This window comes from Chionomys nivalis, chromosome 5 (genome assembly GCF_950005125.1).
Source record: "Chionomys nivalis chromosome 5, mChiNiv1.1, whole genome shotgun sequence".
NCBI classification, from domain to species: Eukaryota; Metazoa; Chordata; class Mammalia; order Rodentia; family Cricetidae; genus Chionomys; species Chionomys nivalis.
Genome location: NC_080090.1, coordinates 22,993,747 through 23,021,300, shown reverse-complemented (window position 1 = coordinate 23,021,300; position 27,554 = coordinate 22,993,747). Strand labels below are relative to the sequence as shown.

At 43.7% G+C, this 27,554-nt stretch overlaps 2 protein-coding genes across 3 annotated transcripts; one reads left to right on the top strand and one right to left on the bottom strand.

Moving 5' to 3' along the window:
• Positions 1-2,234: 2,234 nt before the first annotated feature.
• On the top strand, positions 2,235-6,257 carry Cfap126 (cilia and flagella associated protein 126). 2 transcript variants are annotated; one of them, XM_057770335.1, is made up of 5 exons: positions 2,235-2,284; positions 4,340-4,402; positions 4,597-4,677; positions 5,263-5,439; positions 5,763-6,256. In XM_057770335.1, the coding sequence occupies exons 1-5, from the start codon at positions 2,258-2,260 to the stop codon at positions 5,970-5,972; spliced, it is 558 nt and encodes a 185-aa protein (XP_057626318.1). In that variant the 5' UTR covers positions 2,235-2,257; the 3' UTR covers positions 5,973-6,256. The 2 variants fall into 2 exon arrangements, with proteins under 2 accessions (XP_057626318.1, XP_057626317.1); XM_057770334.1 differs by lacking the exons at positions 2,235-2,284; positions 4,340-4,402 and having other exon boundaries at positions 4,443-4,677; positions 5,763-6,257.
• A 2,050-nt stretch (positions 6,258-8,307) lies between these two features.
• On the bottom strand, positions 8,308-27,466 carry Sdhc (succinate dehydrogenase complex subunit C). The gene is made up of 6 exons (XM_057769948.1): positions 27,414-27,466; positions 22,942-22,998; positions 20,656-20,757; positions 17,150-17,211; positions 13,513-13,676; positions 8,308-9,028 (listed from the first exon to the last, which is right to left on the bottom strand). The coding sequence occupies exons 1-6, from the start codon at positions 27,431-27,433 to the stop codon at positions 8,924-8,926; spliced, it is 510 nt and encodes a 169-aa protein (XP_057625931.1). The 5' UTR covers positions 27,434-27,466; the 3' UTR covers positions 8,308-8,923.
• Positions 27,467-27,554: the final 88 nt, after the last annotated feature.

Genomic DNA, 27,554 nt, shown 5'->3' with positions numbered 1-27,554 from the left:
TTCTAGGGCAGAGACAGTCCTTTGTCCTAAAATAACTTCTGTCTCTTCCATCACTCAAGAGCGCAATGAGAATCCCAGGGACAAAGCACACGGGTGCTTTCCTATGTCACACTATCCAGCAGTTAACTGTGAGAGCCTAATAAGGGCTGTTTTTACCCCATTATCCAGAAGGGTCACAAGTGTCCTTATGTGGGGTGTGTTGGATGGGATAAAGATTTTAGGGGAAGAAGGAACTAGCAATTATCTCCCCCTGAATTTTGGAGGCAGAGTCTCAAGTAAGCCAAGCTAACCCCAAACTTGTAGCAATCCTTCTGCTTCAGCATTTAAAGTGCTGGGATGATAGGTGTCAGCTACCACAAGCAGCTTGCTTTCTTTTTAAAAAAAAAAAGATTTTATTTTGAATCATATGTATGGGTTGGGGTGGCTGTGTCGGAAGAGGGGGTCAGATTCCATGGTTGCTGGGAAACTGAACTTGGATCCACTGCAAGAGCAGCAAACATTGACCACTGAGCCGTCCTCCAGCTCCCTTGCTCCCTCCACACTTTGTTTTTTTAAACCAGATTTATTAATTATATAATGGTTTCATTGTGACATTTTCATACATGTCTATATTCTGATCTTATCCTCTATCCCTCCCAATAAACCTCCCTCTGCCCCCCAACAAGTCCCCCTGCCACGTTATGGGGATGTTTGTTGTTTGTTTGTCGAGATAAGGTCTCCTTATGTAGCCCTGGCTGGCCTGGAACTCACTATGTAGACTTGGCTGACTTCAAATTCACAGAGACACATCTGCCTCTGCCTCCTAAGTGCTGGGATGAAAGGCACCACCATGCCCTGGTGTGCGTGTGAGTGTGTATGTCCTACTGAGCTCAGGGTTGCTCGCATGAGTGGGGGGTAACCCACCAGTGGCTGGCTACCACACTAAAGAAACAGGTCTTGCCCTTCTCCAGCAACCATTAACTGAATGATTCCATGTAAAGGGTGTAGCCTTGAGAGCCCCTCCCCCAGCAACTGTTAACTGCCTATATAGCCTCGGAGAGGTGTGGGCCTTGTGAGTCCTTCCCATATATACATATATTGGTTTTTCGAGACAGGGTTTCTCTGTAGCTTTGGAGCGTGTCCTGGAACTAGCTCTTGTAGACCAGACTGGCCTTGAATTCATAGAGATCCACCTGCCTGTGCCTCCACAGTGCTGGGATTAAAGGCGTGTGCCACCACTGCCCGGTCTCTCCCATATAGTAGGCTAAGTAGTTCAGGCTGATCTTGAACTTGAGATCCACCTGCCTCTGCTTCCTGGGATCACAGGCATGTCCAGCCATATCTGGCTCTGAAGTACCTATTTCTTTGGACTTGTTTCTTTTCTTCTTTTTTTAAAAACTTGAGACTATGTAACTGACAAGTGCTCTTTAGTTCTAAGACCCCAGTGGATGAGTCGATCGGTTTAACAGAAATTTGGGCGAGTCTCAGGTTTCTCAGTTTTGCATCTAGCAGGTTTGGGCGCCATCACTTGATCCTCCCAAACCTGGTACCGCGATCTTACACTGTCATCACCCCTGCTCGGTTTCCCGCCCTAGGTCCTGATTTGCCATATCCTAACCGACACTATGAACCTATGTTCTTAGGTTCTGTGACTGTGGACTGAGGGAGGAGACAGGAGTCGTTTAAGGACCAAGACGAGATGTACATTTCCTTCTGGGAGCAAACAAGTTGGTGGCTTCCTATTTGTTATTCTGTAAACAGTGTCTTGGCTGTGTTCAGTTCCCACTGTGCATTTACAGCGTCTAGATAGTTCATTCGTTTTATCCTGCACTGTACAAAGTAGGTCATCTCCACAGTATGTAATGATAGCTGTTTATCGACGGGAAGCCAGGGGCTTAAGCCATATAATACCATGTTAAATAAGGACCCACCCTGTTCCTAATTCTACGGTTAGTTCATTATACCACACTGTCGCAGACTCAGCTCTTAGTGTCCCACAGTTTGTTTAAATAGTTGAAGATGTCATTCAGAGACAACCCGGAAATTCTGAAGCAGGGCTAACTAACATATTGGGGAAAGAGGCAGCTGCTTCTCTGCCCACTTTTTCATGGTTATTTGGTCCTCCACACTCTAAAAGGGAAAGGAACCTAGGTTTCAGAGAGAAAGGAAGGGGGCAGTGTGAGCCCCAGAAGATAGCCAACCCCTGCTGATTGGGAGGTACTCCCAGAAGGCTGCCCTTCTGCAGTTGCCAGGCAACAAGTGTAAACAGGACAGGATCATGGCCACTAACTACAGTGCCAACCAGGTAAGTTCTCGTTCTACCCCGACATTTGATTTTACCTTCCAGATTCTACCTTTGGGCCTACCCCTCCAGCACATTCTGCTCCCCCAAACAGACGCTGAGGGGACTGAGAGGACTGAGGGTTTCACCTCACAGTTGGGAGGGTCCAGGAACTAGCCAAAAGGGCCTGAGTTAAGCTTGTAGAGTGTAAACCAGAAGGCAGGGATTCTATTTTTACAGGCCAGAGTAAATGCTTTAGGCTTTGTAAGTCAAATAACAAAGTCACAGCTATTTACATGAAAGTTCTCCCTAATTTGTTTTGGAAAAATTCAAGACATAGTAACTAAAGCGAGTGTAGATGTGCTCTCCGGTGATCCCAGGGCTTTGGAGGCAAAGCAGGATGATCAGGTGTTCAGGGTATCCTTGGCTACGTACCGAATCCAAGGCTAGCCTGAGCTCCATGAAACCCCCCTCGAACACACACACACACACACACACACACAAATCCATGCCATGGTGGTATGTACCTGTAATCCCAGTATTTAGGACAAGGTGGCAAAATAATTACTGAAAATTTGAGGCTAGCCTGGCCGACATAGCAAGTTCCAGGCCAGCCAGAGTGTGGTAGTGGGACCCTGTCTGAAGACCCTGTCTACACATTTTGGAATTCTTTTGGAAATAACATTTTGTTCACTTGGAATTCAAATTTTAGTGGATTTTCTTCTTCTTCTTTTATGTGTGTGTGTGGGGAGGTAAGGTATTGCTCCTCTGTAGCCCACCTAGACTAGCCCACAAACTCCAAATCTTTCTACTTCACTCTGGGAAGTAATGAGATTATAGGTGTGTGTATCATTATGGCCAACTACCTTTTGTTAAAGCAACACAAATGTTTGTAAGATCCATTATTTCGTCGCTGTTGTTATTTTTCAAGACAGGGTTTCTCTGTGTAACAGCCCTGGCTGCCCTGTCACTTTGTAGACCAGGCAGGCTTTGAACTCATAGAGATCTGTCTGCCTCTGTCTCCCAAATGCTGGGATTAAAGGCGAGAGCCACCACCTCCAGGCTGTAAAAAACCATTTTTTGCCAGGGAGACAAAGACAGAAAGCTGGACCCCTAGGGGCCTTAAATGATGGATGGACAGACAGACGAACGGATGGACGAAAGGACAGACAGATAATAGGTATGACATTTACTGCTTTATGGTCATTCAAAAGCAGGAAGCAATAAGGATTTGGTTACTTACCTTTGGTCTAGTCCAGCATTGCCTGACAGAGTAAATCACAAACATAATTTTAAAGGCTTTAGCAGCTAAGTGAAAATTAAAAATTAAATTTAGTAATGCTCAAGTGGAACACAATAAAACCAAAATATTTTAATATTGGTATTTTTAAAATTATTTAAAAAAATTCTACGCCCCCTCCACACACACGCCTCTCTTATACTAGCTCGTTAAAATCCATTTTTCCCGACTAGTGCGGAGGATCAAACCCTGGGCTCTGCCCGTGCTGACAAGCACGCTACTACTACACCCCAGCCTCCCAGTGTTTCATATTAGCTTAAAGTACCCAGCCTACTTGTTGCTTTCCGCATGTTTAACATGTGACTGGTTGCTATGTGCTGGGCAGCACACATCTTGAGCACAGATTGTAATCTTGCACTTGTTTAGTAGGCAGATCCTGGGTTCAAGTCACAGCGTGGCAAAACAGAAACAATTTCTTCTGTCTTTGATGTCTTCTCCTTTTGTATGTGCTTTCTTCTTTCTGTCGTGTTTTTGGGCTAGCATACAAACTACGGGGCACTGTTGGGGCATCTTCACACACGTGTCGACTGTGTATGAAGTATATTGTTCTCAGTCCCTCCCTCATCTCCCCCCTCCAGCTGGGTCCTTTTCTTCCCAGATGTAGTGTCCACTTCTGCCTTCTTTTTAACCCATGACTTAGTCTCCCCCCTCCCTATATACCCCTTGTGACAGTGAGTTAGAGTTCATATAGTTGTTGAAGCCTTTGGCGTTCAGTTACAGAGAACTGTATTACGATTTCCTGAGCGTGAAGCCTTTGAGTCTCCTCTTTCTCTCCACAGTATGAAAAAGCTTTCTCGCCCAAGTACTTGCAGAACTGGTCTCCTGCCAAGCCAACAAAAGAGGTACTCCGAGCTCAGTGCCCTCCAAGGCCAGTTGATGGTGACTGGCCTCCTGTCCTTCCTGTCACCCACCTAACTTCTTTAGCCTTCTAATGGTCCACCTTCTCCTCTCTCATGCCTCTACTGCAAGCCCACAGACACTTCGTTTTCTCCTCCCTCTTTCACTTCAAGTACTTCTCTTTCCACCTCCACCACAGAGAGCCTCTACCCACGAAGGTTACACTCAGATTATTGCCAACGATCGAGGTCATCTCTTGCCTTCGGTGCCCCGTTCCAAGGTGAGATTCCTCACGCCCATTCCTATCAAAAAGGTAAGAGTTAGCCAGGTGAGGTGGTGCACACCTTTAATCCCAGCACTCAGGAAGCAGAGGCAGGAGGATCTCTGTGAGTTTGAGGTCAGCTTGGTCGACATAGTGTATTCCAGGCCAGTCAGGACTATATAGATGCTGTCTCAAAACAAAACAAAAAGGGCTGATGCATAAAAATGGGGCTACAACCACCGTATGGAAAATTAGAGTCCAATCTGTGAGTGCCCCAACCTGCTAACCAGTTTATCTACAGGACAGAGCTGTGCTGAGCACATGGAAGTCCTGAAAATGATGAATGTATAAACAGTGTTTTCAATATTTAAGCACAGGACTCCTTTATCACACTTAGCCAAAGAATGCAAAATTTGTGTTGTAAGGAAAGGGGCAGAAAATCAACATCATAGCTGACTGAAGAGAGGAAGAGTGGGGAGACGATCCCTTCAGATGTTTAGTTATTAAGATGCAGAAGGGACAGAAAGAACGTGAGGCCAGCAAGCCCTGCCAAGCAGACACAGCAGCCATGAGGACCTGTTGCGCACTCCCTTCTCCTTTTAGGCAAGTCCTTGGGGTTCCTTCATGGGCACCTGGGAAATGCCCCTGAAGGTGCCACCTGCTCGGGTGACCTTGACTTCCCGCACAACTGCTGCTGCCGCCTCCCTCACCAAATGGATAGAGAAGAATCCTGATCTACTCAACGCCTCTAATGGACTGCGTCCTGAAATCTTAGGCAAGGTATCTAGCCTTCCCATCTAAGCCAAACCCCTACTGTCTCCACTTCTTCTTAACCTCAAAGCTGTTATTCCAATCCAGCAAGGGGAGGGGTTGTGTCTTGTGTTGTCTAGTCTCTAAGCACTAAGGTCTTAAGGAACAAAACAAAGCCATCTTGTTGCCCAGCCTTCACCCCGGTATAAAAGAGTCTCAAGGGGAGGTTAAATAGCACTATTCTTGACCTGCCCATGGTGTAGGAAGAAAGGGAGTTGAATTCTGAGGCTGACTGGGGATTATCTTGGCCCAACCAGAAATATGATCATCTTTCCCACTCTTAACCCCGACAGCCCCATGACCCCGACAGCCAGAAGAAACAGAAGAAATCTGTCACAAAGACTGTACAGCAAGCAGCAAACCCGACCATAATTCCCAGTTCCCCAACTGTTGATGGTGACAACTCAGATGGAACTCAAAGCTCACACCCCTCTGCAGGCCACACACCAGGGCCCCAAACTCCAATTAACTCTCCCAAGTCCCCACCTGCAAGCCCGTGTTAAGACCCTCAAGCAAGTAGGTCCTTGTCTAGCTGAGACCCAGACTTGCAAAGCTGTAACCCTGCAGGGGAGGAGTCTCAGGAGACATTTTAGGGACTGACTGGAATATGGAAGACCCTGTATTCAGAAACGTGGAGCAGAGAAATGGTGGGCCAGGAGGAAAGGCAAATTTGGGCAAATAAACATTGTTAAGTCTTTTACTGACCTGGGTTTTCTCCTCGTTCTATGGCTGTCTTTTGTAACCCATAATTTGAGAGAAGGCTGGGAAAGAGTAGGGGAAAGAACACCAAGACGTTTTTACTTTGGTTTTTCGAGACACGGTTTCTTTGTGTAGACCAGGCTGGCCTGGAACTCACTCTATGGAGCAGGCTAGCCTCAAACTCACAGATCCGCCTGCCTCTGCCTTCCAAGTGCTGGGATTAAAGGCATACAAGCAGGTCTTGATAAAGAATGTCATTTACACTTCAACAAAGACCAAGAGGAAACTGGTCTACATCACACGAGGGCAAACCCTCAGAGCACCAAACTTTGTAAACCAGCATCTTCAAAATCACAGGTAGGACATGTGACCCTTTCTAGGATTGTTTACCCACTTACTTAATGAATATGTGTAGGTGTGCCTCAAGCTTGTGGAAGTCGAAAAACAATTTGTGGGACTGTGTGAGTTGGTTCTCGCCTTCTGCCATGTGGACCCTGGGGATCGAACTCAGGTAGTCAGGCTTGGTGGCTGGAGCATATACCTACTGAGTTATCTCAGACAGACCAGCTCTTAAGTAGAAAAAGGAAAAAGCTGGGGTGTTCCACTGCTCCTTCAGTCCCTGGATGGTTGAGAAGTCGTCAAGAGTCATGAAGTCTACATGCATTCCAGCCTCCAACTTGTTTACCGTTGCCCTGCTGGACACCTTTCTGGCACTGGCTGTTAAATTTAATGCCCTTACCAAGTCTAAAGCCAAAGGTATTTTCTCATGAACACTGACCCTAATCAAAGGACAACTTAGAAGACAGCTGTTTCAAGCTGGAGGAACTCTATACTATCTCCCAGGATAGTCAGATGTGGTGGCATATTCTGTAATTGCAGCTACTTGGGGTGCTGAAGCAGGTTCAAGGTCCGCCTGAGCTTAAGTAACTTGGTACAGTCTGTTTCAAAAACAGACAAAAGACAATGGGACTGGAGCCATGGCTATGCTTGGCATAGAGAAAAGGGGAAGTGATCATCACTTAAGGCCAAAGACCACTTAGAACGGAATACACGAGAGCCGAGGGTGATGCTAATGTGCACTGAGGGGGGGTGGGGGGTGGGCAGAAGTAAAGAAGACCACACCAACGGGAGGGTAGCCTGGGTTAAGAGTTCTAGGCCACTCAGGGATACATGGGGAGACCCTATTTCAAAAGATTTCATAAGACTACTAAAGAAGCCCCAACCCCACCCCACCCACCGCCATCGCTGAATTCACGTCTTCCTTTTCAATGCTGTGTCTTCAATCCACTGCTTTGACTGATCTACTGGAGTAGTATTTTTCTTGATGCCAGAGAACCACAGACTTTTGCATACTACCATGGAGCCAAGTGCCTAGTCCCAAGATGAATCTCTTAGTCCAGAGCTCTCCTAGGTAGTGACTAGTTCAGTGGTACAGTGCTTGCTGGCGTGTACAAGGAACTGGCCTCCCCTAGCGCCACAGACAAAGCACTCCTGCTAAGGATTCAGGGTCCCAATAGAGATAAAATAGCAAGCTCTCCCATTATATATATTTTTCTAGGATTCTGACACCTCACACCCCTGCTCGGCTTTAAAAATTCTCTACTAGTTTCCCACCCCTCGCTGCCCAAACCTGTCTCTGCAGGTCACTAACCCTTAGCTATCACCTCCACTGGCGCCAGGTGTCCTTAAATATCTGCTGAACTGTACCAGGAAGTATATAAGCTATCCAGAGGATGGGATGTGACCCTGTAAGACCTTAAAAGCTCTCAACAGAGCCAGGCAGTGGTGGTGCACACCTTTAATCTCAGCACTCAGGCAGAGGTAGGCGGATCTCTGTGAGCTCAAGGCCAGCAAATTCCAGGACAGTCAGAGCTACATAAAGAAACCCGGGCTCAAATCACCCAGCCCTCCCGCAAAAAGCAAGCTCTCAACATGTTTACCACTCTTTGCTCTTTCCCAAGTCTCTTCACTACTTGTATGTGATGATCTCATATTTTTCCCAGTGGTCAGTTGTAGGATAAACTATTTCCCCCTGGGAAAGGTCAGGCTGGAGGGTGTAAATGTCCAAGACCCAAAGGAAGGGGCAGCAATGAGACAGATCCTTTCTACTGACCCTCACTAGATTTCAAAGAGTCAACATGAGAAATGAGTAGTATTTTAATCGTTTCCAAAGAAGATGGGACAAGAATTTAGATCAAAGAGCATGACATTAAAGGTATGTTTCACTACAAGTGAAAAACAGAAAGAACAGAAAATACAATTTTTGGATCGTCCTCATCCATCAAAAGCTATGCATCTTTTCTCCAAGCACGAGCATCCAAGATCCAGCGCGCTCTTTACCTCCTTCTAGCTGGGCAGAGCAATTCCCTCCACCTCCCCTCTCTTCTCTCAGTCCCACTGTGTGGGTGCTAAAGGCCCCGAGCTGACCAATGAACAGAATTGTCCTTTAAGCCAGCAGCCTACAGACAGTGGCACCCAGGGCAGCCACAGAACTGGCATTGTTTCTACTGTCTCAGCAAGAAGGAGCTGAAAGCAGACCCTCAGCACAAATGTGGAGAGGGAGGAAGGGCTCCTGGCCCAGGGAAGCCTTCCCTACTATTACAGTTCTTCAAGCGTCTGCTGAGCTCCATGGGATCTGAAGCACGTGGCATCTAACAAATCAGAGGAACTTTGGTGGCTGGCGATAAGAGTGATAATAAACAGGAATATAAATCGGTGTGATAATGATTAGAACAATGCTGGGAATTTCAGCTCTTCACATGGCTGCCAGTCCTATAGAGGACAGCGTACTAAGAACCAAGACAGCCACTCCAGACTGCTGGACCTGGGGGATCGCGAGGCCTTTTCCTAAGTCCCACATCTGCAGAAAAAAAAAGAGGAAAGTTTTATTTTTAGTAATTAGAACCCCAGTCACTCTTACAATTCCTTCCTCAGAAATTTTCTAGCTGCTGAGTGGACAGCTCCCTTCTGAGGGACTCCAGAGAAGAGTACTACATCCTGTGCCCCGCTTCACTCTCCGCAAAGTCACAACACAGTACCTACTCCCACCTCGCCATGACTGAAATAAACCTCTCATGTGGGGCTGCTAAGGCGAGTGTTCTCCAGAAGGCCAGAAGCCCTGTAGACAAGAGATTCCAGACTGTGCGGATACAAACCCACCCAGCGTGACAACACATCTAGATCCATGTTTTCTGAACGAGAGTCCTTCAAAACACAGCTTTGTTTTCTTTTTTTTTTTTGTTTTGTTTTGTTTTGTTTTGTTTTGTTTTTCGAGACAGGGTTTCTCTGTGGCTTTGGAAAGCCTGTCCTGGAACTAGCTCTGTAGACCAGGCTGGTCTCGAACTCACAGAGATCCGCCTGCCTCTGCCTCCCGAGTGCTGGGATTAAAGGCGTGTGCCACCATCGCCCGGCCACAGCTTTGTTTTCTGAGATAAAAATCTTGTATAATCCAGACTAGCCTAGAAGTCCTGTAGCTCAGCATGCGTAAAACTCAAGATCCAATAAGATCTCCTGAGTACATTCGGAGCATGGGACCTTGGGAGAGGGATGACTGGGGGGAGAGGCAGGGAGGTGAGTCAATGTAGAACTCAATAAAATCAATATAAAAAATTCAAGATCCTTCTGCTTAAATTTCCTAAGTGCTGGAATTATAGGTATTCAATGTCTGGCCCAAACATATTTCTGTGCAGTGTAGGGCATTATGTGGAATTCACTCTGTATACCAGACTGGCTTTGAACTCACAGAGATCTGGCTGCCTGTACCTGCTAGGATTAAAGGCATGTGACACGTGACACCATTGCCCAGCCTGTCTCTCTCTCTATTTTTTTTTTTTTTTTGGACATGATCTCCTATAGATTCCTGGTTGACTTGGAACTCTCTACATAAACCAACTGGCTTCAAGCTTATAGGAATCTGCCTGTCTGAGTATGGGATTAAAGGCATGTGCCACACCCCCAGGAGAATCTTAACTTTCAATTTCTTTCTTTTTTGTCCATGCTCTCCCATCCAGGTCTTCTCTATTGACCTAAGATACACCCAAATTCCTAGGCTCAAGCAATCCTCCAACCTCAGGCTCCTAAAGAGCTCGGACCACAGGCACTTACAGCAATACCTGGCTCTCAAACTTAAGTGGGGCCCTAGTAAAAATGTATATATAATATGAACATTTAAATTCCTTCTTCTTTTCAGTCTTCATCTTTTTTTGTTGGTATCAATCCACTAAGTGGTTGTCTGTCACTGGGTCAAAGGCCACATTTTGTAAACCTAAGAATGGAGGGGCTGTAGCTTAGTGGTAAGGCACTTGCCTTTTATGCACTAGCTTGAGTTACCAGTTTCCAGCACCGAAACCAAAACAAATGAAACCAGACTCTCAACTCTCTCACTCTCTAGGGTATGAACACTCTAGAGCAGTGGTTTGGAACCTGTGGTAGAGACCCTTTCTGGGGGTCAAAAAACCTTTTCACAGGGACCGAATATCAAGTATCCTGCTTATCAGATATAATTATAATTACATATTTATTATATAACATTATAACTCATAACAGTAGCAAAATCACAATTATGAAGTAGCAACAAGAAAATTCTATGGTTGGGGTCACAGCATGAGGAACTGTATTAAGGAGTCACAGCATTAGGAAGGTTGGGAACCACTGCACTAGAGCAAAAAGTAGTGTTCAGGTTTCACTCTAAGCACACGAAACAGCCTCACCACATACTAACACATGAACCTCTACAGTCTGACCATAAAACTGATTGACTCAGGGGTCACTGTGGAGAGGATACCCTCATTGCAATGCCTGGCCAGCTTCTAGGTGGATGACATGAAGCGTTGAGCAGGCTCCACAAGGAGCCACCTTGCTCATGGAGTTCAGTGCTTCACAAGACACCGAGTCCTGGGTAGTGGTGGTAGGAGAAGGCTCCAGAAGGTCAAAGGCCCTCAGCTCCTCCTTTATAACCACACTATTCCCGGTCCTGGAAGACCATCCAGTCAGACACATTTCATGGCAAGCAGTTAAAGCCTGACCTGTACCCGGAGCTAGTGCTTGTTAGAAGAAAAACATAAAAGCAGATTTAGGGCTTAAAGCCTTTAGGTGCCTCACTTATCTCCAAAGAGATTACCATAATGGGTAGGAACCAAGGCAAAAAGCCTGAGTTCTGGGATTGCCAGGTGACCCCTAAGTCCAGCTCCATATTAAGACAAAAACAGACAGAAATAAGCCCCCATCTGGGTCAAGATGTGAAGCCTTCAGCTGATTTTCTTTATGGAGCTTTGTTCTGGGGAGTCGAAAGCCATTAGTGAAACTGCCTTTATCTCCACTGTCTCTCTCAGGACTAGAAGTCACTTCAAATCAAACTGAACACCGCTCCAGGGAGTACTTGATAAATATGCTTAATTTAATAGATCATTAAGTCTCTCAAATTTAATAGATCATTTAGTCTCTCACTTTTTTTTTCATTCAACTGTCTATTGGACCAGACTGAAATCCAGAAAATGTTTGTCTCTGAGGTTGCTCTGATGTGGAGGTTATAAAAGGTCAAACTAGGGCAAAAGCATCCAACTGATATTTTGTTTGGGTTCAAAAATAATGGAAGATTGGAAAAATACACTTTAACTCTTCTTGGAGAAGAATACAAGAGTAAGGATCACAAAATACAAACTCTTAAAATGCTCAAATTTGCCAGGCAGAAAGATAATGAATTCAAGGTCTACCTGGTTACAGGGTGAGGACCAGGGCAGCCTGGGCAATTCAGTAAAGTTCTGTCTAAAAATAGAACAGGAATTTGGGTATGTTCAAAGCCAGCCTGGTACACAGCAAATTTGCAGCTAACCTAGGTTTTTGAGACCCTGTCTCAAAAAGCCAAAAATAAATAAAGCAGACATGATGGCACTCACTCATCATCCCCGCAGCTGGCAATCTGGAGCCAGAGCTGGGTAAATAAGAATTTCAAGACCATTCTTGGCTAAATAAGTTTGAGGTCAATTTTAACTACATGAGACCTTTAAAAAAAAAAATTGAGTGTCTGGGGAAACAGTTCAGTGTTATGAGCACTGCCTGCTCCTCCAAAGAAACCAGGGTTGGTTCCCAGCACCCACAAGGTAACTCAAAGCCACACCATCTCTGGTTTCCATGAGCACCAAGCATGCACATGGTTGGTACACAGACATACATGCAGGCAACACAGCAAATAAAGTAAAAATAAAATTTAAACTAGTAAAAAGTTTTTTAAAAGGATGGAAGATGTAGCTATGTGGTAGAGTCTAGAATGCACAAGATCCTAGGTTCAATTCCCAGCAGCACACTAAGAAACCATGACAAGAAGAAGCACAAAAACCACCCTAGAATCCTTGACACCTGGTTTGTGTTTGCTCTCATTCCTTCCAGCTACTCAATACAATCTAAAGAGAATATTCCGGAGTCTGCCTAGACTTGTCACTCTGGGTGAAAAGGAATGCTACACTGAAAGCAGCAACTGCTTATATCTAGCTCATAATCAAATTCCCAGTGTCAAGAATAGTGTTGACAATTAACAGGGACCAGTTCATATTTATCTAATAGATAGGTCTTCTTTGTCAGATCTGCGTTCAAGGGTCTTTTAATAATTATATGCCTCTTAAAACTTCACAATGGGGCTGGAGAGATGGCTCAGCCGTTAAAGGCTAGGTTCACAACCGAAAATATAAGAGTTCGGTTCCCAGCACCCACGGCTGTCTCTCCAGCCACCTAAAAAAAAACAAAAAACCAAAAAACCAAACCAAAACAAAACAAAAAAACACTTCACAATGATTCCTTTCAGTACTGGCCTAACCCACACTTAAAAAGGAATGCGTGGGGTGGGGGTGGGGGGGTAAAGACCCAGCACAAGTAGCCTCAAGAATGGTACTAGAGGCCTGGCAAGACAACTCAGGAAAAGGCACTTGCTGTCAAGCCTGACAACCTGAGTTCAAACCCCTGGATCACTCTATGCATAATAAATAAATAATAAAATGAAAGCAGACAGACAGACAAGGTTGGGCCATGTGTGGTGCTCATGCTTATAATCCCAGCACTTGGATGTAGAGTCAGGAGGATAATCACAAATTTCAAGGCTATTCTGGTCTAGACAGCATATTCCAGGCCAGCCAGAGTTACACAGTGAGAGCGCCTGTCTCAATAAGCAAATGAAGGACAGCTCTAAAGTTAAAGGTACAGCATGTGCAAGGCCCTGGGTTCTATGACCCAGCATCAGAAAAGTGGTGGGAAGAAGGGAAAAGGTAAACACTAAACTTAGAAATAAGGGAGAGGACCCTCTTAGCCTTCCCACTCCGTTTACCCAGGAAACATACAAACCCACAACTAACTTACCAAGTGTCGGATCCCATTCCATGAGTGGTACATGAGAGGGAAGACAAGCACAAACTTCGCTGTGTGGATGAGTGCTGGACCCAAAGACAGGGACTTCACAAACATCAAATAAGACTCAAAGCTCCCAGGAAGCAGCAGCGCAGACAGGCCAAAAAGAGAAACCCCTAGAGAAAAGAAAGCCTTCGGGTAGTGTAATGGATTAAGTTGGGTTCTATGACACTTCTTGACACCTGATACAGAGAAAAGTTAGGTCACAGATGTATTTTAGTTGCCAAAATGTTTGACTAACATATACAAGTGTGGATTTGAAACTAGCACCAATAAAATCCATGTATGGGGAACTGGAGAGATGGCTTAGCAGTTACAAGTGAATCCTGATCTTGCAGAGAACCCGAGTTTGGTTCCCCCAAACCACAATGAGTAGCTTACACCACCCGAAACTCTAGCTCCAGGGGATAAACACTTCCAGCCTTCAAGGGCGCCTGCACTCACGTGTACATATCCCCTACAAATAAACACACACACACACACAATTAAAAAAATAAAATAAAACTGTATTTTATAAAACATGTAGGCTGGAGCGATGGCTCCACTCCCAGAGGACCTGGCTGGGTTCATTCTTCAGCACCGCATGGTTGTTAACACCACCTCTAACTCAGTTCCAGGGGAGCCAATGCCTTCTAGACAATTCGGGCAGCAGGTGCGCACACAGAGCACAGACAAGCATACAGGAAAAACACTTAGAAACAAAAATGAAAAAAATTAATCAAAGTTTGGGCAGTGGTAGAGCATGCCTTCACTTAGGAAGCAGAGGCCAGGCAGATCTCTGTGAGTTCAAGATCATACTGGTTTACAGACAGCTAGGGCTGTTACACAGAGAAACCCTGTCTCAAAAAACAAAAACAAAAGGAAACAAAAAGCTTAACCAAACAAAACATATATGGTAGAACATGCCTATAATCCCAGGATTTGGGAGATAGAGGAGGATTAGAAGTTCAGGATTGTTGGGAGTAGTGGTGCCGTCCTTGGATCCCAGCACTCAGGAAGCAGGGCCAGAATTTCTGTGAGTTCAAGACCAATCTGGTCTACACAGTGCATTCCAGGACAGCCAGAGCTATATAACAAGACCCTATCATTAAAAAAAAAAAAAAAAAAAATTCAGGTTTATCCTGGACTACATATAAAGTTTGAGATTAGTCGAGGTTACATGAAACCTGTTACATGAAAAACAAAAAACCTCAAAAAATAGTGGTAGGACAGGGCTGGAGATGGTTCAGTGGTTAAGAGTATACTGCTCTTCCAGGAGACCCAAGATAAATTCCCAGCACTTACAGTGGGTGGCTCATAACTGCCTGAATCCTGGTTTCAAGGGATCCTGCTTCCACATATATGCGGCACACACACACACACACACACACCCCAACAAAAATAAATCTTAAAAAGAAATAGAAAATTTTAAACTCATGTTCAGATTGTATCTCATGTTATAGTGAGAGGGTCCAATTTGGCTCAGGAGTGAAGTGTTAGCCTACCATGGATGTGCTTTGGGGCTCAACCTCCAGAACAGGAGGGAGGTTTGTGGTGGAGGGCAGGCTACTGGGATTCTGACGGTAAAATGAAATTGCAGTATGACGAGTTATTCCCCTTTTTAACATCCCTCACAACTAAAAAAACCAAACCTCACTGACAGCTGAGAAGTCACCTTACTGCTGGATCAGTCAGGATGACTACACAGTCTGCAGTCAGCCCAGCCTACCTGAGTCCCAGGGTAGTCAGTCCCATGTGAAAATTCCTGAAGACATTAAGTCTGAGGTTTCCTGTATCTTCCTCTGGTGTCCAATATATCAGGTAAGGGAACAGTCCCTCTAGACCCCTCCTAGAACCTGGGTGCCGGGGTAGAGACCCTTCAAAGAGCACACAGTACAGAGCAGCTAAGGTTGCCCCACGCATCACCAGGAAATGCCAGCCCTGCAGGCTCTACTGTCTGTAAAGTGCTATGTGGGGCTATGTGATTGGCAGTAAGTGCTCTGCCCCTTCTAGAAGCTGCCAAAAACTCTTTCAGACACTTCTTTGAAAGCCCTGCAATAAAAATGAAAACACCTAAAGAATCCCAGGAAAGCTCTCCAAGTGACCATGAAAACTTGGATTGGTAGAACCTTGTTATCTTTATCTACAACGCTGTTACACTAATAAAATATGTTCTGGCCATCTGCTTCCCCGGAATCTCTTGGACTCAGGAGTATGCAAACGCTAACTTAGAGTGAAGCTCTATTCAGCACGTCCTCTGCTGGTGACAGCAGTTTCCTTGTGCATGTCCAATGCCCAAGGTTACTATGCCAATTATTAATATAAACAATAATTACAACAGCCTATATTCAGAATTATATGTAGCTAATTAAATTTACAGTCATTAGTAGCATTACAAATAAAAAGAATAATGATCCAGGGAATCTCAAAGGAAACAGGAACTCTCTTTTCTTTTTCTTTTTTTTTTTGGTTGTTGTTGCTTGAGATAGGATCTCACTAAGTAGAACTCAAGGAGAGTGGTCTGTCTCTGCCTCCTGAGTGTTGGGGTCAAAAGCATGCACCACCATGACCAGCTGGGAATTCTTGGAACATATTCTACAGGAATAAAGCCTACTATGTCTTGGTTTTTGTTTGTTTGTTTGTTTTGTTTTATGAGACAGGGTTTCTCCGTAGCTTTGGAGCCTGTCCTGGAACTAGCTCTTGTAGACCAGGCTGGCCTCGAACTCACTGAGATTTGCCTGCCTCTGCCTCCCAAGTGCTGGGATTAAAGGCATGGGCCACCACTGCCTGGCGTTTTTTTTTTTTCTTTTTTTTATTACTTTTAAAAGATTAATTTTTATTTTATTTTTATGTGTATGGGGTTTTGATTGCAAATATGTATATGTACCAGTTGTGTGTCTGGTGTCCAGAGAAGCCAGAAGAGGGTGCTGGACCCCCTGGAATTAGAATTACAGATGGTTGTGAGACACCATGTTGGTTCTGGGAACCAAACCCAGTGCCAGTCTTATACAAGTGTAGGAAATGCTAATGAGTTATAGTGGGAATGTGGGAACTCATAATTAATTTTTTTTTTTTTTAAAGATTTTATTTATTTATTATGTATACAACATTCCTTCCATGTATGCTTGCAGGCCAGAAGAGGGCACCAGATCTCATTATAGATGGCTCTGAGCCACCATGTGGTTGCTGGGAATTGAACTCAGGACCTCTGGAAGAGTAGTCAGTGCTCTTAACCTCTGCGCCATCTCTCCAGCTCCCTCATAATTAATTTTTAAAGGAACGAATTAATAAAAAGGTTAAAAGGAGTTGGGGGGGGGTGTAATGCTACCTTTAGTCCCAGCACTCAGGAGGCAGAGGTAGGCAGATCTCTGTGAATTTGAGGCCAGGCTGATCTACATAGTGAGTTCCAGGACAGCCAAGGCTACACAGAGAAACCCCGTCTTGAAACTCTCCCCACAAAAAAGCCAAGCTTAAAGGGATTACATTCACCCTAAGTCAAGTTACTGAGGTACAAAAGAGGCAGGGATAAGAGTCATAGAAACACAGTTTCAAAGATCCCTTTGTGCACACAAAGATCTGTGTGTGTGTGTATGTAAATATACATACATACCTCCACTTAAGGCCATACCAGTGCCACGGTGGCAAATGGACATTGCCATGGGAAGAGACCATCTACAAAGAAACATACAAAGACAATTTTAAAAAAGGATGCCAGGATTTGTTTTTGTTTTTTGCTTTTTTTTTTTTTTTTTTTTTTTTTAGGATACATAATTTTAAAACAAAAAAACAAAAGCCATTTGGGGCTAAAGACATGGCTTAATGGATAAGAGTACTTGTTACTCCTGCAGAAGGCCTAAGTTTGGCTTCCATTACCCGAGTGGTGGTTCACACTCAGTTCTGGGGTCCTGTTAAGCATTCTAACCTCCAAGGAACCAAGCATACATTTGATATATACAAATACATGCAGGCAAAACATTCATAGACATAACAGAAATTCTTAAAAACAAAAAGCAAGAAAACCCCACCCAGCTTGCACATTCTTATTTCCACTTTCTAATTTTGAAAATAAGAAATTGGACTGAGTACACAGCTCAGAGGTAGAATGCTTATGTATCATGCACGAGGCCCTGAGTTCAATACACTGCAAAAAAGAACAACAACAACAAAAGATTCATTTTAAAAAACATCTTAAACTGGGCGGTGGTGGCACACGCCTTTAATCCCAGCACTCAGGAGGCAGAGGCAGGAGGACCTCTGTGAGTTTGAGGCCAGCCTGGTCTACAAGAGCTAGTTCCAGGGCAAGCAACAAAGTGACACAGAGAAACCCTGTCTCAAAAACAAAAAAACAAGAAAACAAAACAAAACAAAAAAAATCTTAAAAAAAAAAAAAAAAGCCAGATGTGGTAGTGCATGTCTTTAATCCCAGCAGTTTTGAGGCAGAGGCAAGTGGATCTCTATGTTTGAGGCCAGCCTGGTCTAGAGAGTGAGTTCCACGACAGCCATGACTACACAGAGAAACCATCTTGAAAAACAAAACAAAAGTAAATAAGTAAAAATAACAAGTATCTCTTGGGACTGCAGAAATGGCTCAGCAGTTAAAACACTTGCTCCTTTTGCAAAGGCCAGAGGTTCAGTTCCCAGCACCCATGACCTGTAACCCAGCTCCAGGGTATCTGGCACCCTCTTCTGGCCTCTGAGGGTACAGGACATGTATGTAGGTAGTGTACATGCCAAAAACAAACAACAAAACACTCATACATATCTAATAAAACTAAATCTTTTTTAAAAGTTATTCCTTGATTTTACAAAACTAAAGCACTGCTGCCATTGAGAAGAAGAAATAAATACAACTCTAACTCTTTTCAGCCAGGGCCCCCATATTGGTGCCAATCGGAGTTGTTCAACTAGAGAGCAACCATGCTGGGTGTGGTGACTCATGCCTGTAACCTCAGTTACACAGCGAGACCGTCTCAAAAAACAAAACACAAACTTAAATAGTTCCAGGCCAGTCTGGACTATATAGGACTCTGCTTCAAAAAACAAAGAAACAGAAGTGCCATGCTAACTACTTCCGACACCTTTCCTTGGCGTATTATTTAGGAAATAGTCCCACGTTTCCTACTGTTTCTTTTTTCATGCAAAGTTCCATAATTGGACCTAATGTCAATTTTTCCAAACGACTTGTGAAGAAAGGCCAGGCTTATTTGGAATTATCTCCATCCTCATAAACCTACCCCTCCCCAGCCCCCTCCTCTCATTTTGAGACAGGCTCTCACCATTTACCTTAAATACTAAGATCCTTTACTAACCTTCTGTTAGGGTACAATGTCCAATTTCTACAATAAAAATTATTTCTGGAATCTGAGCTGAAAAAAAATCCTGAAGGGTTGTGGTATTTGTGGAGGTGGTTAAAAAAAAAATGGCCAGTATCCCCTGGCAGGGACCCAAGTAAAGAGGGCAGCAAACTCAAGATGCTTTGCTGAGTTAGTGTTTATTTTTAATTTTTAAAATCTCTATAGGGATTCTTTAAGAAGACATAAACAAAATCAGCTAGCACTTCTACTTCTGAAAACAAGAGATGAACAAACACGTATGTATACACACACACACACACAATTGCAAGCACAGTATATATCTTAGCTCTATCCGACAAGAGGGCCTAAAGTCAATGACGTGCTGGTAGCAGCGAGCACATCTAACACTCTAGAACTGATGCCATATTGAAGAACTCCTAGTAGCCATGGCTAGAACAACTTGAGCATCAAAATAAACAATGACTGTAAAAGAGTGTAACTTCTGTGCAAAACAGGAATCCTTGAAAGAAAGCAAGGTTTGCCCTACAGAAAGAAAGAAATCTAAAGAGTATGTGCAATAAGGCAAGCATGGTGGACTCAACTTGTAATCTCAATCTCTACAAGGTGGAAGCAGGAGGGTAAGAAATTCAAAGTCAGCCTCAGTTACACACTAAGACTGAAGCCACCTGAGCTACATAAGACCCTGTCTAAAGCACCAATAAATAAAAAAATTAGTAAATCATGAAGTCAAGAAATGAGCAAGACCTCCAGAAGCTAGAAACTGCAAAAATAAATGGATTCCCCTAGAGCCCAAGGAAAGATAGCCTGTTAGCTCGCTTATTTATTTTAAAATATTTCATGTATAATTTAGTGTACCATGGTACACAAAATGCAAACTTTGGGGAGTCAGTTCTCTCCTTCCACCACGCGGGACCAGAAGATCAAACTCGGTCATCAGGCTTAGTAGGAAGAACCTCAACCTACTGAGCCCTCTTCTCAGCCTGATAACTTTAGCTTAATGGAGCGAGTCACATTTCTAACACAAGTGCAGAAGTATGAACTTGTGTGTTCTTTCATAGCTCAGGCTGGCCTTAAATTTGCTATGCAACCGAGGACAGGTTAAACTCCTGATCCTCCTGCCTCAGCACCCAAGTGCACCACCTTGATCAGCCTCAAACAGCAATTTTTATTTTCTCTGTGAAACATGTTGTTTTGCAGACCAGGCTGGTCTCAAACTCACAGAGATGCACCTGCCTCTGCCTCCCAAGGCCTGGGACTAAAGGCCTGTGCCACCATGGCTGGACTTTAAACAGCAATTTTAAGATCAAACAACCTAGCATAACACATTCCAATGCTATAAGATTTTGCTGTTTATATGCTAAGGACTCACAGTAGGAAAGTACTAAAAGTCACTGTTTTCCATAATTAAACCATAAGAGCAGAACACTCTGTATGTATAATTTAAAATGCTACAATTCAAAACAAAATATTCCACAGTCTCAAATTCAGTGTTGTGTGGTGTGGCGGCAACGTACAGGACAAAGAGTGTGTGAAGTCTTCAATGTAACAGCAAACAATTCAGAAACACCTCTGACTCATGGCTCTTTGCGTCTGAACTTTCTTTTTGGCAGCTGTGCATTCAGAAATCTTTCACTTGTGAACTTTCTCAAGACACTCCCACCGACTACCCACAGATGAAGAAGCTGCACACTGGTGTGGACAGTACCGTCATTACTGCCCAGCCCACTGCTCCCATGTGCTGCATTCAATAAGGTACTTAGAAAAGGGCCAACTCTAGACCATCCGGCTCCAGTGTCCTTACCTGTAGATACTGATATGGGGAGAAACAGGACGGTTTGAACTCGTGTTCTTATTCCAGAACCTCTCCATCTCTTCCTTGGCTGTGGTTCCCAACGGAACAGCACTAAAATAAAACAAGAGGTTCAAAAAGGACTAAGGTTTGTATTTTACATAGTAAAAAGTGTATTTAAAGTTTTATTTTAATTATGTGTGTGTGTGTGTGTGCATCTGTGTGTGGGTGTGCGTATGTTAGTGCAGAAGCCTGAGGAGGTCTGAAGAGGGTGTTGGATTCCAGAAGGCTGGAGTTACAGGCAAGGGTTAGCTACACATCATGGGTGTTAGGAACTGATCTAGGTCTTCTGCAAGAACAGTACATGCTCTTATACTGTTATCCCTCTAGCCTTTAAATGACTTGTTTAAGAAAGGAATGGTTGGATCAGGAGGATGGTTCAGTGAGGAGGTGCTTGTGGACAAATCTGATGACCCTTGCTGACAAATTTGATCTCCCTGGATGCACATGGTAGGAGAAAAACCACTCCCACAAGATGTCTTCTGACCATCACCTGACCATCCTTGAGCTCCACCACACACACATCAATAAGTAAAATATATATGTATTTATATATTTTAATTTATATAATTTAAAAAATATATATACATATATATTTTTAAAAAGGATAAGGGTGAAAAAAATACACTAAAAAAAAAAAAAAGATAAGGCTCAAAAGTTAAAGGCAGAGGCTGCTCTCTTCCAGAGGACCTGAGTTCGATTCTCAGCACCCACATGGTGGCTCACAACAGTAACTCCAGCACCAGGCAATGCAACTGACCTCTTAGACACTGAATAAATGCAGTACACAGACAAAAATGCAAGAACACCCATACAGATAAAATTAAAATGGAAAAAAGTAAAGAACGCCGGGCAGTGGAGGTGCACTCCTTTAATCCCAACTCTCGGGAGGCAGAGGCAGGTAGAGCTCTGTGAATTCAAGGCCAGCCTGGTCTACAGAGAGAGTTCCAGGACAGCTAGGGCTGCCGCACAGAGAAACCTTGTCTCAGAAAAAAAAAATTAAAAAAAAAAAAGAAAGAAAGAAAGAAAAAAAGGTAAAGACCATAAAAAGATAAAGTGGCACATAGCAGTACACCAGCAGAGGCAAGAAGACTGGGAGTCCAAGGCCAGCCTGGACCACATAGTAAGTGTAAGGCCAGCAAAAGCAAAAGAGCTCACAATCCTAGCATGTAGGAGGTAGAAGCATGATGATCAAGTTCTGTATCATCTTTATCCACATATCAAGCTTGATGATTGCCCTGAATTACACGAAGCCCTGTCTCAAAACAAAACCCAAGCCTAAAAAATTCAAAACCAAAAAGAAAACATAATAGCTATGAATATTTATGAGTCTGACTAGGTTCTGGCTATAGGAATAAAAAGGCCATAGTTTTATAAAGTACATTATTTGGGAAAAACAGAAAATTCGAAAATCAGCTGTGTATCAGATAAGCATTAGTCAGCTAATTTCTTAATGATAATGATTATGGTAGTACAATTATACTGTTATGTAAGCAAACAAACATGTTAGCAATTGATGAACCTGGATGAAGACCACAGGACTACACACAGTGACGGTCTATAACGTCAGCACAACAGAGGCTCACGCTGGGTCACTGAAGCTCAACACCATGCTGCGCCACACTGCAAGATTTACTCGAAGAAACAAGGCAATGAGACCAACACAAAGGACCAAAAATGTACTATTCTTATTTTATGAAAATATAAGGTTTTTGATATTTCCAAGGTAAAAACCTTTAAAAAAATTGTTGAAGGCAACTGCTGAAGTCAACAACTAGGAATAAATATTTAGCAGGAAAAAGTAAAACTCCCAGAGATTCAGCTGCCTCTGCCTCTGGAGTGCAGGAACCACACCCAGTTTTCTACAGCCTTTTCATGAGGAAAAAAAGTTAAAAATATAAAAGAGTCATAGTATGTAGACTGATTTTTCTTTGGGCCACCAGCTGAAGGGAAAAACATAAGACACGGAGACTTATTGCCTACGTTTTAATCTTTTAATCAACGTTTGTTCACGTGGCTGAGTGGCCTTTACTCTGTACTGCCCATCCTGTGTTCTCGACGGCTGGCTGGAGACTCCGCCTTTCTTCCCTCTTTCTGTCCATAAATCCCTGCTATACCTCCTGCCTAGCTATTTATTAAATCAATAATAGCCCTGTTTAGCTTTTTATTAAATCCATCACAGTGACACACTTTCACACAGTGTAAAGGAATTCCATAACAACAGACTTCAAAACTTACTTTCTGAGACAAAACTGAGAGTTAAGGTGGGCTCGGAGGCAGTGACGGCCAACGTGTCTGCAAAAGATTCAAGAAGACAAATTTAGTCACTAACACCAGCATATCAACTTCCCTACCTTGTACTATATTATTATTATATTTTTTTCTTTTATCTTGTGAGACAAGAAACAAGTTTGTTGTGTGTTTTGAGACAGGGTCTCATATAGTCTAGGCTGGCCTCAGACTCACTGTGTAGCTAAAGTCTTTCCACCTCCCAAGAGCTAGGAGTCCACATTTGTCTTCAAGATATTTTTGTTGTTGTTTTGTTTGTTTTAAAGGTAGGTCTTACAGGAGGTTGTTTGACCACACCTCAACTCTGGCACGAGAAATAATTTAGGTGTGGGCTGGTCCCGGATCCCGACACAGGTTAAATAAAACACAAGAGTTTAATAAGGGGGTTGTAATAATTCAGCGCTTGCCCAACATTCAAAGGATAAGGCTTTGGGTTTAACCCCCAGTATTGCAAAAACTGAACAAGCCAAAATGAGTAACTGACACTAGGAAGCACATAGTTTATGTATGGCAGAGACCTGCTCCAAAGGGATGAATTAAATTTTGAAGAACAAGGGATTTGAGGATGGGCAGTCCTAATATTAAGCCAGGTCATGTCAAAAACTACCATCTGGAGCCAGGGAGATGGCTCAGTGGATAAAAGCACTTTATATAACCCTGACAACCTGAGTTCAGTCCTACAAAACCCACTTAAAGGTGGAAGATGAGAATCAACTGTACAAAGTTCTCTCTGACTGTCACATGTGCACACAGCCACACACACAACATGCAATAATAATAATTAACAATTAATTTTTAAAAATTAAAAGCCTACCACCTACTTCCAGCTAGCAGAGACAAACTTTAAGTCCCAAAGCTTTCTCTACATGGTAATATAAAAACATGAGAAAGCAAAAGTTCTCTCCATTCCCACAAAAAGTATTTACAAAAAATAATTACTTTTTCTACCTAAAAGTTGCTACTTAAAAAAAAATTACATGGACTGGAGAGATGGCTCAGCAGTTAAGAGCACATGTTGCTCTCCTCGTGGACTAGGGTTTAGTTTCCAGCACCCACATGGTATTCACAACCATCTGTAACTTCAATTCCAGGAAACCCAACGCCCTTTTCTGGACTCTGAAGGCACCAGGCACACACCTGGTACATAGACATACATGTAGGCAAAACACTCATACACATAATAAATAAATAATTAAATTTTTTTAAATTACAGTTTATTTATTTTGTGTGTGATGGTGTACAACACAACGCACATGTGGGAATCAGACAACTTGCAAGGACTTGGTTTTCTCCTTCCAACATGTGGATCCTGGGATCAAACTCAGGTAATCAGGCTTGTAAACCTGTAATACTGGTATTCCGGAGGTAAGACACAGGAAGACTACTGTAAATCCAAGGCCACCCTGGTCTAAACAGCAATTTCCAGCCAGCCAGGGATATATCAGGACCTTGTCCAAAAAGCCAAAAAGGAAAATGAAAAAGAAAAACATTCAACAACACATCCTTTAATCTCATAATTCCAGCGAACACTTCCAAAGCATTGAAGAAGGTGACCACAATGAAGTTCTGGAAGCCAAAACATTTACTATGTTAATTCTATGTAATTAGAATTGTTCACTATGTGCAAGGCGTGTGGAGATAGAAGAGCTTATTAAGACCCCAAACCTGAGCCAGATAGTGGTGATGCACACCTTCAACCCCAGTACTCAGGAGGCAGAGACTGGTGGATCTCTGAGTTCGAGGTAGGTTGGTCTACTCTACAGAGTGAGGAGTGCCAGGACAGCCAAAAACTACAGAGAAACCATGTCTCAAAAACCAAACTAAAAAACCAAAAACGAACAAATAGTATATCTTACCTGGATAATTTATTTTAAAAAATTTAAACTCCAGCATCTAATAGTTTAGGAATTAGCTTTCTAGCCAGTAGGTTGTGGCACATGCCTTTGATCCCAGCACTAGGGAGGCAGAGGCAGGCAGAGTCTGAATTTGAGTTCGGCCTAATCTACAGAGCAAGTTTCAGGACAGTCAGGGCTGTTACACAGAAAAACCCTGTCTGGAAAAATAAAACAAAACAAACAAAAAGCTCCAATCGTCTAAATCCAATAGTCTTCTAAAGGGTTTATGATGTCCATCAAATCACTGACACTAGACACACATCATTTCAAGAGCCTTATGCTCTACAACAGAGCATCAGAAGGGACCATTATTCGAAGAGAAAAACCCAGCCAACCCTTCTTCAGTTCTCTCTCTTCCCTTTGGAGGCAAGAGGTGAATGCTGACATTGTGTGCTGAGGGCTCTTAGAAAGAAGTGGGAACAAATCTCTTTAAATCAACTGAATTGTCTCTGAAGTTGCAGGGCACACATTCCTCACAGCAAGCTAGGCCCCGTCACTCAGCTACCCAGCAAGAGTTTGCAGATGTGGGCTGGAATCTACCCTACCGCATGTTCTTCTGTCTGGTGCTATTGTTCCCCAAATACCAATGTACGCTCGACACAAGGCCCTACAGAAACAAGCTGCATAAACTCCATAGCCTTATTTGAAATATGAAAGTAAGTATCTATCCTTGTGTTCCACGTGAAACCAGAACCTCTGAAAAGACTTTCTGTGCTGGAAAGGAGCCAGCGAGACGGTTCAGAGAGCAAAGGCACTTGCCACCAAGCCAACCTTAGTTGGACCCTTGGGAGTCACAATTGTCCTCTGACCTCCCCACACAAGCCACGGCACATGTGTGCCCACCCACACCCACAATAAAGGAAAGTGAAAAAATTATAAAGGGTTATGGCTAGAAGCAAGTGCTTCGTTTTGAGATAGGATCCTACTCTGTGGCCCAGGCTGACCTGGAACTCACGCTATAGCTCAGGCTGGCTTCAGTATTACAGCAACCCTTCCTGTCTCAGTCTCCTAAGTGCTGAGACTACCGGTGTGAGCCTCCTCAGGCAGCTGATTAAGTCACTTATTGTAGGGCCTGGGATGTCCTGAGCACACTGTCCTATACTTCCAATAACTTCTGTATTACTTATTATGCCCAATAGAATTTAAATGTTCCATAAATGTTATGCCATATGGTTTAAGAAAGAGGGGTGCTACCTATGTGCAGTCCAAATACAATCAACGGGGAAAAGATATATACACACACACACCAATGGGCAGTCCAGATAAACCAATCCCATGCCTACACGAGAACAAAGGTTTTGAAGCAAACAATACCCATAAGTGCTGAACTGAGAATGAGTATCTGAATGACAGAAGGCTACAGCAGGGTATACCTACAGTTTCATCCATATGAACTCAGCATAACACTTGTCAGGTAACAAACTCAAACTAATGAAATGTTTGAAACCAATACGATCATTTCAAGCTAAATGTTAATTCACCCAACAAGCCCTAACAGTCACTAACATATGCTACATCAAAGAATTTGAAGGCATTCAATTATGGGTCAAATAACTAACAATGAAGGGCGCAGCTCTGGAAAACCTGGTCCTGTCATATCTCAGAGAAGAGACGCCTAAGAAAATGCACAGCGCCGTGAAAATAAGACTAAAGATAACTGATCCCAACTTCCAAAGACTCACTTTGTAACAAAGAAAACTAAACAGAATCCCTCTATTTTTATACTGCATGACTGAAGTGGAAAGAGAAATGAAAACACATTTGGGAGAATCAGGGACTGGAATTTCAACAGCACTGAAGTTAGTTTTCCATAACAAATAATTTCCAAAAATAGGACAGGCATAAAACTGCGTTGGGATTCGTACCACAACTGTCTATGCCCTTACAACTATAGAGACTCTGGGGATGATACCAAAAGAGTGAAGAATTCAGAACAAAAGAAAATCTAGGCTATTTCTCTGGACAGGAAATTGAATTTCAGAGTAAAGCGGGGATACCCACCATAACACAACGCTAATGAAAACAAAGCGAATTTTCTGGGCAGCAGCAGAGACCCACTCCAGCTGCTACTGTTAACCCTGGGCTGGGAGGGATACATTTGGAAACCAGATAGTGCCCACGCGTTACAGCAGCAGAACTGCCAGGGATTAGGAAGCATGGAGGTGCACGAGCCCCTCCCCCTATAGTTCCTAAATCCCCCTCCCCGCAGGCCTAAGGGGCAACTGATCTTGAAGTTAGAGGTTTTTGGAGCCTCGGACCTGGGTGGGTTCACAAGAGCAATTTGGGAAGAGGCTTTAGACGTGGGTGAAGCAGAGGGACAGCCGCGCCACGCATCCACACAGAGTGACCTCTAAGCCCTTCCGAGCCAGGCGGGACAGGGGATGCTAGGATCCCTGGGGCGCGGCCTGCACATCTACGGTCCTTTCCTTGTCCCCGTACGCCTACGCCGCTGTCACCACCCTGAGGGCCCAATTCAGGTCCTCCAAGGATAGCGGGCACGGATTCCCAGCCCCAGGCTAAAGTCACCTCAGCAAGAGCGCAGCCATCTTGAGTTCCGGTCTGGACGGAAATGACGCACGGCTCCCATGCTGCCCCTCCCTTTGCGGAGGAGCGGGCGGGGCTGTCATGTGACGACTTAGGTTTTTTTTTTTTTTTTTTTTTTTTTTT

Coding starts and splice junctions, on each gene's coding strand:
- Cfap126 (XM_057770334.1), top strand. CDS start 4,492: ATGGTCCACCTTCTCCTCTCTCATGCCTCTACTGCAAGCCCACAGACA. Junction 4,678..5,262: donor CTTCGGTGCCCCGTTCCAAG/GTGAGATTCCTC, acceptor TTCTCCTTTTAG/GCAAGTCCTTGGGGTTCCTT. Junction 5,440..5,762: donor GTCCTGAAATCTTAGGCAAG/GTATCTAGCCTT, acceptor TAACCCCGACAG/CCCCATGACCCCGACAGCCA.
- Sdhc (XM_057769948.1), bottom strand. CDS start 27,433: ATGGCTGCGCTCTTGCTGAG. Junction 20,758..22,941: donor TCTCAGTTTTGTCTCAGAAA/GTAAGTTTTGAA, acceptor GTTTTATTTTAG/TGCTGTTCCGTTGGGAACCA. Junction 17,212..20,655: donor CCCCATATCAGTATCTACAG/GTAAGGACACTG, acceptor GTTTCTTTGTAG/ATGGTCTCTTCCCATGGCAA.